The following is a 15042-nucleotide window of genomic DNA, read 5'->3' as shown; positions in this document are numbered from 1 at the left end:
GGGGACTAGCAATAATCAGTCCATTTCTTAAACTTGCTATGCTTGGTCAAGGAAATCAACAACCTGACCATTCCTACTTTCAGTGGCATAGCTTTGTACCCTAGCCATAGGCATTTGGGAGTTGTTTGGGGGAGCACTTAGAGAATGAACACCTTCTCAAGTGATCTTTGACTCTTTCAGAGTAGCTTAGGAGGAGAAATGATCTGCTGCTTTCTCTGCTATCCTCATACTTGTCCTAGTTCCAGCTGAACCTGTGTTGAGATGAGGTAGAGGACCACATGGATAAGGTCTTTGGAAGTAGAAGTATCTTCAAATATGAGCCATTTTTTGGAAGGAAGGAAGGAGTTTCCATATGCAGGAATGTGAGCAAGTACATGTGTCCTTTTTTCCCATTTAATAAATGTTTTTATATATATTTTATTTTTCCCCAATTACATGTTAAAACAATTTTTATCATTTTTTAAAAAAAGTTTTGAGGTCCAAATTCCATCCTCCCTTCTCTACCCACCCTGAGATGGTAAGCAGATATAGGTTACATGTGTGCAATCATGTAAAACATTTCCATATTAGTCATTTTGTACAAGAAGACTCAAACTAAAAAGAAAGAAAGTGAAAAATAACATGCTTCAGTCAGTATTCAAACTGTATCAGTTCTTTCTCTAGGGTGGATAGTATGCTTCATCATGAATCCTCTGGGATTGTCTTGGTTCATAGTATTATTGAAAATAGCCAAGTCATTCACAGTTCTTCATCTTACAAGGTTGCTATTATTGTGTAAAATGTTCTCCTGGTTCTGCTCACTTCACAAGTACGTGTGTCTTAAAAAGCTCCATTCTTCTAGGAAATCTGCTCTGGTTGAGTGGTGACGGGAGGGAAACAGGCTTAACCTTATTGAGAGCCGTGTTTCCCTGGACACCAGTGAAATGTGGGTCAAGTCTTATCCCCTGAGCCAAGAAAATCAGAAGTATGGCCACACGTGCTCCTTCTCCCCTCTATACAATGGTGGCATCTCTGTGTCCCCTCAGTTTTTCTTTGTGGACTCTGGCTCACCTCGCTCTTTCTTCCTTTTTCAGGCTGACAGATCCCAAGGATGCTGCTGCTGCCTGAGGCGCAGGGCACCGTGCATGAGCCAGGCCCTATGTGGCTGTGAAATGGCTCCCTCATGGCCTCTGCAGGGACAGAGCATTATAGTCTTGGCCTCCGCCGGGGAAACAGCTTCAAGCAGGGTGGTCCCCCGGGCACAGCGCCGACTCCACCAGCTGAGAAACCCTCTGAGGGCAAAACCTGGTACCAGGCACAGCAGCAGGTGAAGCCAATCTGGAGACTGGAGAAGAAGCACGTGGGGACCCTTTCATCAGGGCGGGGCCCCGGAGCCCTGGGGATCACTTCCCAGCCAGCGTACTTTTTTTACCCCAACACCCTGTGTCACTCTGGGACCGCAGCTGTCATCGCAGGCCACGGCAACTCCCCCTGTCATCTGCACTCCCTTCCGGACCTTTTCAGCAGCACTTTGCTGTACCGGCGCTCCAACTACAGACACAAACCTTACCAGCAGCTTGAGTCTTTCTGTTTACGGTCAAACACATCGGACAAAAGACCCTTTACTCTCTCCAGAAGGAGCCTCCCTGTAGGTCTCCCTGCCCCTAAGGTCATCACCCCAGGCTCAGGTTCCACCCTTCCTGGGGCTATGGCTTCCTCTGCGACAGACCCATGTCTCCCACTGAGAGCTGCTGGGGAGCACTCTTCAGGGAAGAGCGTGACCCCAGCCATCTCAGGAAAGAACCCTTCCTCCCTTTCTCCCTCTTCCTACAAGCCTGTGCTCAACAACAATTCCTTTCTGAGGCCAAATAGCACTAAAGTGCCTTCACAGCAGGCCTCAGAGGGCCTGAAGCCAGTACCCCCACCCAAGATCCCAATGCCTGTCTCTTGGCATCATTCGGGGGGCACTGGAGACTGTTCCCCCCTGCACCTTGACCACAGGGTATCCAAGAGCAATGGCACTATCCCTGACCATGCCACTGCCCATAACAGCACCCCTCCCACCCATAACACCCTAACCACAACCACCACCAGCCCCCCCGCCAGAGGTGCCTCTCCCACCTATAACCAGAATGTCTCATCCCCAAGGGCAGAGCGGCCTTCCTGGACCTTAGAGGCTAAGGACAATTCCCGGGCCTTTTCCAGGGAGATCCGATTGACTGAGGCTGTGAGAAAGTTGACAGGGAGGGGCTTTGCCAAGATGGGGCAAGGCTACCGGCTTGAACGGTCCTGTCTCATGAACCCCAGCTTCCACTGGAATCTCCTTAATGGGAATGGACGGTGGCAGCCCCCTGTGGTGAGCCCTCGGTTTGCCCGAGAAGATTCGGTTTTGGAGACTAGACCCGTCCCTGATGGCTCTGACAACGTGGGGTTGGACAGCACTGTCTTCTGTACGAAGCGCATCAGCATTCACCTTCTTGCCTCACATCCCAACCCTTCCAACAACGAACCTGCTGGTGGGATTGGGACGAGTACCACTGGAGAAAAACCCCCAGGTCTCAGTGTGGTGGATGTAACCAACCGAATGTCCTCCATTCATCTGAGTCAGCCAGCTAAAGGACAGAAAGAAGGCAAGCAACAGCAGCAGCAGAACTCATCTGCTAGGAGCTTCAAGTGAGTTACAGAGTATCCTGCTCAGGGTCTTTCCGGAGAGGGATTCCTAAACTGGTGAAGTCTATGGACTCCTTCCCAGAAGAATATTTTTAAATGCATAAAAATAAAATACATAGGACCACAAAGGAAACCAATAATACTGAAATAGTTAACAAAATACTTTCTAAAAGTTTGTGGGTCCCAGGTTGGGAGACCCCTTGTTCTACAGGGTAGAGATGAATGCCATAGGATCTTAATGAAGTGGGTATTCTTGGTGCTGTACCTCTGGTGGTTGATTTAGTCATGGGGCGGAGCTAGAATTTGATTTCTCTAGTGATGAGCAAGGGTCAGGGTGGATTCAAGAAGTTTCTCAGGTTAGAAGGGCAGGTTCCTTTCCATCTTTGGACAAGCCATTGAATGGATGGTTAGCCCATACGTACCCAGCCTTGGCCCTTCTCCGCCATGCAGGTTTGTGTCCTACAGTTCTCAGAGAAGGATCTGTCAAGTTCTAGGAGCCAGTCAGCAACCATTTGAATGTCTTCTGTGGGTAGACTGCTGTACTAGGTACTCTGAAAGAGTAAAGAAAGAGAAGACAGGATCCCTGCCAAAGGAGGGATCATGGATTGTGCATAGTCTTTGGGAGCACTTGGAGCAAGATGGGAGGTCCAACATGGGGAACAAAGATGGAATGGAAGGGGGACCAATGGCTGGAGAGCAAGGAGGTGTGACAACCAAGTGTGTGGTATCACTTCTTTGTAGTTCAAATACTGACATGTTCCGTGGTGAGGCTGAGGATGTAGAAGAGGAGCTGGGAGATGGTCTAGAAGACTGTTGTAGCCAAGATGAGGATGAAGAGGAAGACGGTAAGTAGCTGATTCTGCTGCCCTTCCTTGCTTGCTGTTTGTCCTTCATTCTTGAAGAAGACCATGACATGAAGCAGGTGATGCCATGACATGCAAACGAATTGGATTTCAGTGAGGGAGAGCTGTGCAAAGTCACCAGCCTCATTTTCTCCTCTAGTCACTGGGTCCAGTGACTAGATAGGGATCAGGAGTCTGGAGATGGCCCAGGATGAAGTGGGAGGCCTTGGCCTTTTTTCAAGCTAAGGTCTTTAACAGATCTCAGTTTGACTGAGGCAACACCCATTCAGTGATTAAGGCTTAATAAAACATGGCAAAGAATGGCTACCCTAAGGACACCAGGATGGCTGCTTTCTAGTGGCTGATCCCTATGCTAATCCCTAAGTCCCTTTCCTTCCTGCCATTTGTTCCCTTGCTTGCATCACTGCTTTCTCTTTTTTCCCATTAGAGGACTCCGAGTGTTCTTCAGTCAGCGGTGTCTCAGCAAGTGAATCAGTTGCAGTGATCTCTCGGTGAGTGACTGGGAAACCCAGAGCCTGCACATCAATTAGGCTGCTCTGTCTTCCAGATTATGGAGAATTCAGTCACCTAAGCATGTGGGGCCTTGGGAATACCTACCACAGAGTGTCCTGCTTTCAATTCATTTCAGGACCCAGTAGAGAGGGAAGGGGTCCACAGAAGACTTCAGACCCTGAATCCATCGTCCCCTTGTCCTATTGCCACTCCTCCTCTTCCAAAGCCTCCGACCAAACCTGGATTCTTCATTGTGGCTTGCATGCTTCTGAATACTGCTGAGGGAAGTCACATAACCCTAAGCAGAGGTCCTCTACAAATCTTTGTACTCTGATCACACACCCTTCCTGCTGCACTGTGATCCTTTTACTCTTCCCTGATTGACTCTCTGTCCCACTTTCTGCAGTGGCTATTCCAGACCCCTTCAGCAACTGTCTGTACCAACCCTTTGCTTTTGGTAGGGGACCTTGTTTCATATTTTACTGAAAAAAATCTGCCTTCTCTCTTTCCCAGTTCTACACTTCAGATCAATTCAGCATCATCATCCATTTTTTCTTCCTTTGCTTCCTCCATTCTCTGAGAATGAGATGGCCTTTCTCCTGCCAATTCTAACTTGTTTTTCTGTGCCCCCAACTCCCTCCCATCTCTTCTGGGAACTTGCCTTTTTGATCATCCTCTCGCCCTAATTTTCTTTTTATTGCAAGCTTTTGTTTAGACATCATATTCATTTCTGAAAATATACCTTCCCTACTCAGTGAACCTTTCTTTGTAACCGTGGCTTAAGAATAAAAGAGAAAAACCAGTTCAACAAAAGTAACCAATGCATTAACTATATCTGACAATATATGTGTTATTCCATCTCCATGGTCCCCTGCCTAATTTTTAATCTCTCCTTTTCTGCTGGATCCTTCCTTGCTGCTTAAAAAACATGCTTGGCTCTCCTCCATCCTTTAAAAAAAAACCCTTTCAAACTGTCATCATGTATCTCTCTTTTTATAGCCAAACTCCCAGAAAAAGCTATTTACATTCATTGCTTTCACTTCTGTTTTCTGCTTACTTCTGCCCCCATCACTCAAATGAAATGATGTTCTCTTGGGATCACCTGTGATCTCTCTGTGGGTAAATCTAGTGCCCTTTCTCGGTCCTCACAGGTCTGGACTACACTATTGACCACCCTTTCCTTCTGTTCCCTCCTTGCTGGTTTTTATGACACCACTGTGTCTTTACCTGTATAACTGATCTCAGTTTCTAGCAGGATCATCTTCATCCATGTCCCACCCTCTTTGAGTTGGGTATACCTTGGGACTCTTTGCTGGGCCCTCTGCTCTCCTCTTCCTTTGCTCTCTTCCTCTTGATAATCTTGTCAGCTTTCCTGGATTCGTCCTATCTGTGCAGATGATTCCCAAATATACATACCTAAAATTTATCTCTTTCCTGAGGTCCAGTCCCTTTTCTCTCATTACATTCTGGATATTTCTACATAGATGTCTCATAGACTTCTCAAATCTAACACGTCTAAAACTGAGCTCATTATCTTTACCCCCAAAACCCATCGAGAACCCCATCATTCTTTCAGTCACCCATGTTTACAACTTAGAGGTCATATTCAACTTTTCATAGTCGCTCAGGCAGTTGTCAAGTCTTTTCAACCTTACTGTCTTACCATCTCTACTCTCTATGCACTCCAGTCACCCTGTTTCAGACTCTCATCACCTCTTTCCTGGACTATTGTAATAGCCTGTTGCAAACCTCCAGTACATCTTCCACACAGCTGCTAAATCCATCCTCATAGTGTACAGATGTGATTCTGCCATTCTCTTGCTCAGTAGACTTCAGTGGTTGTGTGGGGAATAGGGCAAGCTCCCTTGTCATTTAAAGTCCTTCTTGGTACCTCTCTCTACTTCTTAACAGAGATGGGGAAGCTATGAGTGTGAAGCCCTGAGCAAATTGTCAGACTTCCCTGATATGGAAGGGTGTTAACCTAGAGCTAGAAGGGTCTGTAGGGACAGTCTAACCTGACTCCTTCATTTTACACATGAAGAACCTGGAGCTTGGGGAATGAAGTGATTAGCCCAAGGTTACCCTGGAAACAAATAGCACAGCTGGGCTCAAGAGTCAAGTGATGTTCAGACTCCCTGCTCCAAACCTAGTGTACTTCCTGCTGCACCATAGATCTCTGAAGGTGTATCCCAGAATAAAGAGGATTAAGAACATTTTCTGAAAATGGCAATGACCTTGAAATCACACCCTACATGTTCATACGTAGGAATTTGTTGATGAGCATCTCTCCATTCTGGGGAGCAGGGATTTGTACCCTCCCCCCCCTACTGAAGAAACATATTTCTGATACCAGCAAGTCTCCTTAATCTTCTGCCATGTTTCCGTCTTCTCATTTTAGGAACTGCATGGAAGTTCTGGCCAAACCGCTTGCCAACCATGAGAAAGTTGTGCGGCAACCCCTTATCTACAGCCTCTTTCCTAATGTACCCCCTACCATCTACTTTGGTACAAGGGATGAGAGAGGTAAACCTGCAGAAGCATTTCAAATGACAAGAGCCAGTGGGAAAAAAAATTGAGTATTTTGGGAGAGGAGAAGAGGTCTTATTATAGAAGGCTAATCCATTGGGGAGGGTGGGAATGGGGGATGTGGATGGACTTCTTAGCCTCCAGGAGTCAAGTGTATGGAATATACCATTTATCAAACTCTGTGTATCAAACCACTGTTCTCATAGGCAGACCATAGCTTTTAACCCTGGCCTAGATTTCCTTCTTAGGTTCTTACTCTTTTCCCTCTATTGTCCCGCCTTCCTAACTAATCCTGCTCCTTTATGCTCTAAGTCTTTCCTCTAGTTTTTGTTCCATGTTCCTTCCTGCCTTTCTCCCTCTTGACTTCAATTATAAAAGTATCTTGCCCACGAGCACCTCTCAGTTTATTGTAGGAAGTGCTGAGCCAGAAAAATCCCAGAGGCTCATTTGGCCATGGGTGGAGTTATTGGTATTATTGGTATTATTGGTATTATTCTACTACCCCTAACCTTGCTCTAGTGGAGAAGTTACCTTGGGAACAGAGGAAGCTACTTCGCTGGAAAATGAGTACAGTGACTCCCAACATTGTCAAACAGACCATTGGACGCTCCCACTTCAAAGTCAGCAAGAGTGAGTTTCAGCTTGTTCTGCCTCATTTACCAGGACTAGTGTTGCCAGAGTGTTCTGACCTCGCTGTGGGATGTGAGCCTTTGTGTCCAGAGCACTTCCTGCTTTCTGGGGGAGGTGCTAAGGGATTAGGACTCAACACAGATGTTTTTGGAGAAGAGTCCGTTAATGAATGGCTTGTGGAAGAGAAAAGGAGGCCCTGAGTTCCTGTCCTTCCATGCAGTGTGTAGGATGAGGGCTCTGAAGATAGAGAAATAGTGTTCCAACTGTGGCTCTCAGCTGCTCTCTTGCAGAGCTAAATGACCACTCTTGGTCGTCTGACGTGGGCACAGTGCTGTAGTCTGAGCGACCTCCTTGGGCGTGTGTGGGGTTTTAGAGCCTTTTCCTGCCACAAAGGAGGAAAACTACAAAAGAGACTGACTCTTTAAAATGTCTTCCATAGAAAACGATGATTGGCTGGGCTGCTGGGGTCACCACATGAAATCTCCCAGCTTCAAAACAATTCGGGAGCATCAAAAGGTAGGAGCCATCCCTGAGAGGCTGAACCAAGTTGTTGGGAAGGGAATTTAAAATCAGATAGATGGGAAAAGGTGCGGAACACCCAGAGGCTTTCAGATAGCCATGGAAAAGAGGCTACCAGATTAGAATCAGCTGCAGACTCCTGGTCCCCAATCCAGTCAAGTCATAGAGTATCCGAGAGTCACTCAGTTATTTAGCAACAACTGTGTCCCAGACACTGTGCTGGTTGCTGGTTATAGAAAGGCAGAAAAGAAACCAACTGGTTTAGTCCTGGCCTTTCTAGATGCCAGCCAGTCTTAACTGCCATACAGTTTGTCCATTCATTTCACCAGGCCGGTCATTTTTGTAAAACACAGGGGCTTGTGGTCCCTTGTTGGAACAGACTCGGTTTCTTGTGACCAGGCTTGCTAGGGGCTAAGTACATCTCCTACCCTTGTCTCAGACTTTGGGGAAAAGCCACAAGGGTCCAGATCCCATAGAGAGGTGTTAACAGGGCTCTTTCATGAGCAAAATCTCTCTCCAAATTGCCGTGGTCTAAGTGGTTCCCGAAGCTGCTGAGCTGGCCTAGACAGCTGGACTGGATGGCATCTCCTTTCTAGCTGCTTCTTCCTTTCTTTGCTGCCTTAGCTGCTCTCAACATTTCTCATTTCTCCTCCTTTCTCCCTCTCCTCCTCATAGCTGAACCACTTCCCAGGCTCATTCCAGATTGGACGGAAGGACCGGCTATGGCGTAACCTGTCACGCATGCAGAGCCGCTTTGGTAAGAAGGAATTCAGCTTCTTCCCCCAGTCATTCATTCTCCCACAAGATGCCAAACTTCTTCGAAAGGCCTGGGAGAGTAGCAGCCGTCAGAAGTGGATAGTGAAGCCGGTAAGGGGTCTGCAGGAGGTGGTGAGCCAGACCTGGGAGGGAGCAAGAACAGAGAAGGGAAGGGTCTGTGAACTGACCCAGTTTCCTCTCTTGCTCTCTAGCCAGCATCAGCCCGAGGCATTGGCATTCAGGTCATCCATAAATGGAGCCAGCTACCTAAGCGAAGACCACTTCTAGTGCAGAGGTGAGCCAGCCTCTTTCCTCTCAGCCCTGGGGATTCCCCCCACCATCTCCCAATCTTCCCAGCCACCCCCAGACACTTCCACATTTCTTCCTTCCTGTCTCCTTTTCAGACGTGGCTTTCTTAGGACCAAGCAACCTTTTGTTTTTGCTTTGAGGTACTGTGGGCTTAGCCCTCGAACTGGTCCTTCCTCCCTCTCCCATCTCTTGAGTCCATTCTTGTACCTTATTCTGCTACTGTTGTTGGTTCCTTTCTTCTCTCTTGTGAAGGTATCTGCATAAACCCTACCTCATCAGTGGGAGCAAGTTCGACCTTCGGATCTACGTCTATGTCACCTCATATGATCCTCTTCGGATCTACCTCTTCACGGATGGACTCGTCCGCTTTGCTAGTTGCAAGTAAGTGGTGGATATCATCTCGTAGTATATGAATCTGTTTAGTAGGAACTAAAGCAGATCAAATAGATGAAAAAAATTTTTTTCCTTTACCTTTTTTTGGGGGATGGGGTGGGCAGGAAACATGGATGGAGGTGATTGGAAAGGGTAGGGAGGGACTCTTCTCTGCAGGACTGCTTCTGGGAAGGCTGCTTGGAGGAGCACTTAGAAAAGAGAGAGGAGAAAGGGTTCAGCTTGAGTATGCTGGGGTTCTGCCCTCACTTCCCCAGTCACTGCTATGCCTGAGAATGCCACTTTGCTGTTCCTCAGGCCTGGGGGAAGCACTGGAGAGCCTGAATTCTGATCTGGCAGTGCAGGGGGAGTAGTAAGAATGGATTAATTTGTATCACTTACGCCTTCTGGAGCCAGGAGAGTCTTGATGCACTTTCTTACTTGTTCTCCTCTGTCCTGCTGACTCCTAGATACTCCTCTTCTATGAAGAGCCTCGGCAACAAGTTCATCCATCTGACTAATTACAGCATCAATAAGAAGAATGCCGAGTACCAGGCCAATGCCGATGAGAATGCTTGCCAGGGCCATAAGTGGTACTGTCTGAGGGCACGGGGCTAGAGGAGGGTGACCTTCCAGAATAGAGGGCACGTGTGAGTGCAGTGAGTGAGGCAAGATCCAGGGCACTCGTGGTCAGCAGCTCTGAGCAGAGCTTGGTCAGGAAATGTAGGAGTCTCTGGAATTTTAGAATCGATTTCCTTTGTAATTCCATGTATTTTATTTTATACATTTTGAAACATTACCCCAAGAAAAGAGTCCATTCTCTTCAGACTGCTGAAGGAGTCCATAACACACAAAGTTATGAACCCCTGGCTTAGGGCCTGAATCATCAGATACACATCTGACATCCAGGGCTGGTCTGTTTACATCCATATTCACCTTTTTATCCCTGAAATGTCACAGGGTCCAGGAAAAGAGAAGATAGCTCTAGACAGAGGTTCTTGGTCCCAAATCCTTCCTCACCACCTCTAAAAGGTCCTTGCCTGGAAACATGATGCTGAATGGACACTCCTTTTCTGTTTTTTTTTTTTTTTCCAGGGCACTGAAGGCCCTGTGGAACTATCTGAGCCAAAAAGGAATCAACAGTGATGCCATCTGGGAAAAGATTAAGGATGTTGTCGTCAAAACCATCATTGCGTGAGTCATAGGAGACTCTAGCTTTTGGTGAATTAGCCTCTATGGTGCGGTGCTTAGGGCCTCCTTGGGCCTTCCCAACTGAACCCACTTGGACATTTTTAGGGATGAAGGAATAAGAGTTAATGTGTGTGAGTTGGGTTTTGTTTCCCTGTTCTTCCCCCAAATTCTCTGTGAGGTCTCAGCAGAAGCTGGCTCGAGGTCGGTGGCGATCTGCCATGGCCTGGTGCTTCCCCTCCTAGGGCTAGTTCAGTTTGCAAGGTAGTTCTGCCTGGGCCTTGGGAGGAAGCCCATGCTGTACCATCCTCCCCATCACCAGGTCAGAGCCGTATGTGACCAGTTTGCTCAAGATGTATGTGCGCCGGCCCTACAGCTGCCATGAGCTCTTTGGTTTCGACATCATGCTAGACGAAAATCTGAAGCCCTGGGTCCTTGAAGTCAACATCTCTCCAAGGTGAGTGGTATCCTTGAGGGGACTCACCAAAGACACCCCTCCCTGCGATCTGCAGCCTCATTTGCCTTCTCTCCTGAATTTTGGCCCCATTCCAGTCCTAATTTTGCTAAGTTTGGCAGAGCCCTTTCCTACTTTAGACCTCAGTTTCGCCTCTTTGTTAAATGGATAAAATGCTGCCTGATCATCCTTCTCTCCCCACCCCTATCATCTAATGGGGCTTGAAAATGAGGGAAGAGAGTGGGTGGAAGTGGTTCTCTGAGTCTGGTGTCCAGCCCAGGTCACCCTTAGGAGGAAAGTTCCTAAGAAAGTTTCCATTTCTGACTCCTGGGCCAAGGAGACCTTTGCAATGAAACTGTTGCTTTAGAAATCAGCACTGGGCAATGTGCTAGAAAGAGCCCTGGGTTGGATTCCTGAGACCTCTCTGAATTCTGAGCTTTAACACTGAATGGCCCTAAGATAGCAGTAAAAGAACTAACTTTTTTGTTTCTCTTGCCTCATCTTTAAGAACTAGTTACACCAACTCCCCCACAGGGTGGTGGTTGGAAAAGCACTGTATAAATGTAAGCCGTTATTACAGGGATCCCAAGCCCACTGAATTCTGCAGGAGCAGGCAAGGGGAATGAGCAGAATTAGGGTCAAATTGTAATTCCGGTCAAGAAAGGTTTGGGGAATAAACAAATTGTTGCTTCGATTACACTGTGTCTGCTTCCCTTCTGCAGCCTTCACTCCAACTCACCACTAGACATCAGCATCAAAGGCCAGATGATTCGAGACCTCCTGAACCTGGCAGGCTTCGTTCTCCCCCATGCAGAAGACATCAACTCCAGCTGTGGCAGCTCGAGCAGCTCCACCATCAGGTTGGTCCTCTCACCAGCCAGCCATCCCCCTGCCCCATTGTAGCCCCTGGAGAGTCACGGCCACAGGTCCCAGCCAGGCTGCCCAGGTGCCTCCGGCTAGCTTTCTGCTGGATCCAGGCAGGCCTGGCAAGGTTGCTTACCTTGCCGTTGGGAGCTGTAGAGAGGTGTAGTATCTGAACCCTGGCCTTTAGACAACCGCCTGATTGGAAGCATAGATCCCAACCTTATTCTATCCCCTTCTCTCTCCCTGGGAAGGGGCCTCATTTTCAGTGCTGTTGACCCTGACTTAACCCCTCCTTCTCTTTGATCTAACTTAGTCTTAGCAGTTCCACAAAGGAGAAGAGTAGGCTGGCTCCAGAGTACTTTACAGCAGAGAAAATGAAGAAAGCCTATTACCTGACACAGAAACTGCCTGATCAGGTGGGATGCCAAGCCTGCCCCTGCTCCTTTAGGAACAGAGCTGGGCCCCTCCCACTTCTCCTGAAAGCTGCCTTCCCCATGGCCAGACTGTGCTTGTTCTCAGATGGTTCAGTTTTCACTCAGTGTTAGTTCTCTGACAGGGTTGGGCTTAGAGGGCAGCAGCAGTTAGGAGTCTAAGGAAAGACAGACCAGCTAGTGAGATGGGCAAAGGAGTAGGCCAACAGCCTGGAACTCTGGGTTCTCCCTTGACTCCATCCATTTTGCTGTCTGACCCTTGGACAAATCATTCAGTTTCTCTGCATGGGCTTCCCCTACCTCCCAAGACTGCAGAGCATCGTCTGATATACCCCATAGAAATGAGAGGAAGGAAAGCGGGCCAGATCAGCGGTGGCTTCCTAGCATCCCATCCTCCCCTGCCCTTTCCTGGGTAGGCTAAGCATGATGAAGTGACAGTTGCTGGATGCCTGCTCCAGAGTTGAGGGCACAGGAACTTTTCCTCCAGTCCCCAGCCCCCTAACCCCACTTTAACCTCCTCCTGCCTCCCCCCAAACAGAGTCAGATTTAGCATTCTCTGTCCCCCCAATATGAGGCTCTGTGTGCTCTGTCCCCCTCACATCAGGCTTAGTGTGCTGTGTCCCCCTAATGCCAGGCGTAATGTGCGCTGTCACCACCATATCAGGCTCTGTGTTCTCTGTCCTCCCCATGCCTGGCTCTGTTCCCTGTCCTCCGTCCCTCTCTCCCCATCTGCAGTTGCTGATGCTTATCTCTCTTCTCACACTGGGGACACCAGGATTTCTATGCGTCGGTGCTGGACATCCTGACGCCAGATGACGTTCGAGTCCTCGTGGAGATGGAGGATGAGTTCTCACGCCGGGGCCAGTTTGAGAGGGTCTTCCCCTCTCGAGTCTCTGCCCGCTATCTCCGTTTCTTTGAGCAACCACGTTATTTTAATATCCTGACCACGCAGTGGGAACAGAAGTATCATAGCAACAAGCTGAAAGGTGTGTGTGCCGCCTTCTTGTCTGGGGGGCAGGTAGGAGAGTTTGCAGAGTGGCCTGCATTGTTCTCTCTTTGCTCTTTGCTCCAGGAGTGGACCTGCTCCGGAGCTGGTGCTATAAAGGCTTTCACACTGGAACCATCTCTGACTCTGCTCCCATGGTGAGTGAGGCTGTGCTCTTCTAGAGTGCAGTGTAGACCCAGGGGTGGGTAGGAGTGGCCATACCCCCTTTACCTCCAGAATCTGTCCCATGGCTAATGTCTCTCCTCTTTGAAGGCAAGAATAGCCTCTAGGCTTCTCTAAGCCTTTTTAAAACCACCTAAATGCTTACTGCTCAGGCTTGGCCTTTGTCTCGATAAGTAGGAAGGGAACATCCCTGCTCTACTGCCCCGTAGTCAGTGGGGGACCAGTGTGTGTGGAATGTCCCTGCCAGCTCTAAGTTTGGAGACCTCACATTTTTTTTTTTTTGTTTCTAGTGGTCCCTGCCGAGATCACATATTGTCATGAAGGGTGACATCCTCCTCAATGCCTTCTGTAAAACAGACCTGAATAAGCTGGGGTAAAAGCTGCTGAAGGGCAGAATCTGGGCAGAACTTGGGGAAGAGGGGATGGGAGTTGGTTGAGTTCTAAGGGATCAGAAATTTGGGAATGGTGATAGAAGTAAACCAGTGGCCAGGCTTGACAGAAGTAGGGACAGGGTGGAATTCGGAGAGTAGAGGAGGCTCTTAGTAATGAAAACCTTCCCCTCTCTGGCCCCTATTGGCACAAAACCAAGCCATCGAATGTGGCTGATGATGGTGGGAGGTGCTGCCACAATCTCCTTCCTGTGAGTCATCAGCTTTTCCAGCACATACCGGAACTGCGATGGCACCTCCTGGTTGTACATGCCTCTCAGGCATGTACCTTCACTCTTCCAGTGCTTGTAGACCTGACTGTCCTTTTCAGATTTTGGGGGAAAGGTAGTTCCTTTCCAGAAAAAAGATTGGAAACTGACTCCAGGACTAGGAGATTTTAGAAGACTTTGATCAAATTGTCAGTTACTTAGAGTCACAGCTGTGAGGGTCCTTTGAGGGGAGCAGAACCATCTTATGAAGGGAGAAGCCACCATCTTCATGAAGTCTCATACTTGTCTTCTCCCTTTTCTCTTTCTCCCAGGAAAACCCCCCATTCTACAAAGGACAATGAGGATACCACCCAAGACTCTAGCCCCTGTCCTCCAGTGTTACCTATGCTCAAGTATTCAGGGCAAGCTCAGAGACTCCCTGTTTCGCCCACATCCCCTAAAGCCAGCAACAACCTTGTTGCCTCTGTGAACCCCTGATCAGCTTCCTTCTATTAACCCCACTCCCTCCCCAGGAGCACCAGCGATAGCTACCTCATGGGAACCGGCCTGCCGGCCAGCCTGGAACCCCAACCCTGTCCACCCTGCCCCTGGTCAGAGTATTTTTGGAAAAGGTTGAATTCCAGAGAGGGGGTTTCTATGGGGCTTAGAGGGATGGGGGGGTTGGGGAGAAGGTAAGGAGGGGGCTACGCCCCACTCTCCTGCCTGCTTTCCCAGCCCCTGCCATCTCAGTTGAGAAGCAAACAGTGGCCATTGCAGCCTTATAAAGCAGGGTTTGATTTCTACCCTCAGAGCCATGTGTGATTTTTTGTTTTCTGATCTAACAACTGAACTCTTTTCCCTCATTCGTGCTTTGGGCCAGAAACCTCCTTGTTTCTTCTCCTTCCTGCCCCCAGATGGAGGTTTGCAGATCCACATCAGCTTTTATCCAGTCGAGCATGTTGAGGCATGAGGATGGGACATTTGGAGGTCAGAAGGGAGAACAACAGCAAGAACACAGCTTGCTTGGTTTTTGCCATCTATCCTCTCCTCATTTTTCTCCCTTTCTTTGTATCTTGCGGGTCTCCTGATCCCAGCACATACATGTCTAACATAGCCCTCGCCATGCCTTCCCTTGAGAGAACCACTGTTCCTCTTTGTCAGACAATAGCTGGCTTAGGAGCATCAGA

At 48.4% G+C, this 15042-nt stretch overlaps 1 protein-coding gene across 3 annotated transcripts in view; it reads left to right on the top strand.

Annotated features, from left to right (window-relative positions):
- The window catches only part of TTLL4 (tubulin tyrosine ligase like 4), a 33586-nt gene extending 18928 nt beyond the window's left edge, over positions 1 to 14658 (top strand). For all 3 annotated transcript variants that reach the window (XM_036755905.1, XM_036755907.1, XM_036755906.1), the window contains exons 2-19: positions 1074 to 2652; positions 3391 to 3494; positions 3940 to 4003; positions 6403 to 6527; positions 7050 to 7160; positions 7600 to 7676; positions 8355 to 8546; positions 8648 to 8730; positions 8997 to 9125; positions 9584 to 9706; positions 10209 to 10307; positions 10624 to 10758; positions 11478 to 11615; positions 11933 to 12035; positions 12826 to 13036; positions 13123 to 13193; positions 13509 to 13591; positions 14188 to 14658. In XM_036755905.1, coding sequence (XP_036611800.1) covers positions 1163 to 2652; positions 3391 to 3494; positions 3940 to 4003; positions 6403 to 6527; positions 7050 to 7160; positions 7600 to 7676; positions 8355 to 8546; positions 8648 to 8730; positions 8997 to 9125; positions 9584 to 9706; positions 10209 to 10307; positions 10624 to 10758; positions 11478 to 11615; positions 11933 to 12035; positions 12826 to 13036; positions 13123 to 13193; positions 13509 to 13591; positions 14188 to 14353 — 3504 coding nt within the window. In that variant the 5' untranslated portion in view covers positions 1074 to 1162 and the 3' untranslated portion in view covers positions 14354 to 14658. The remainder of the gene's footprint in view (positions 1 to 1073; positions 2653 to 3390; positions 3495 to 3939; positions 4004 to 6402; positions 6528 to 7049; positions 7161 to 7599; positions 7677 to 8354; positions 8547 to 8647; positions 8731 to 8996; positions 9126 to 9583; positions 9707 to 10208; positions 10308 to 10623; positions 10759 to 11477; positions 11616 to 11932; positions 12036 to 12825; positions 13037 to 13122; positions 13194 to 13508; positions 13592 to 14187) is intronic.
- The last annotated feature ends 384 nt before the right edge of the window (positions 14659 to 15042 follow it).

Source organism: Trichosurus vulpecula, chromosome 4 (assembly GCF_011100635.1).
Source record: "Trichosurus vulpecula isolate mTriVul1 chromosome 4, mTriVul1.pri, whole genome shotgun sequence".
NCBI classification, from domain to species: domain Eukaryota; kingdom Metazoa; phylum Chordata; class Mammalia; order Diprotodontia; family Phalangeridae; genus Trichosurus; species Trichosurus vulpecula.
This window is presented reverse-complemented; position numbering and strand designations above follow the sequence as displayed.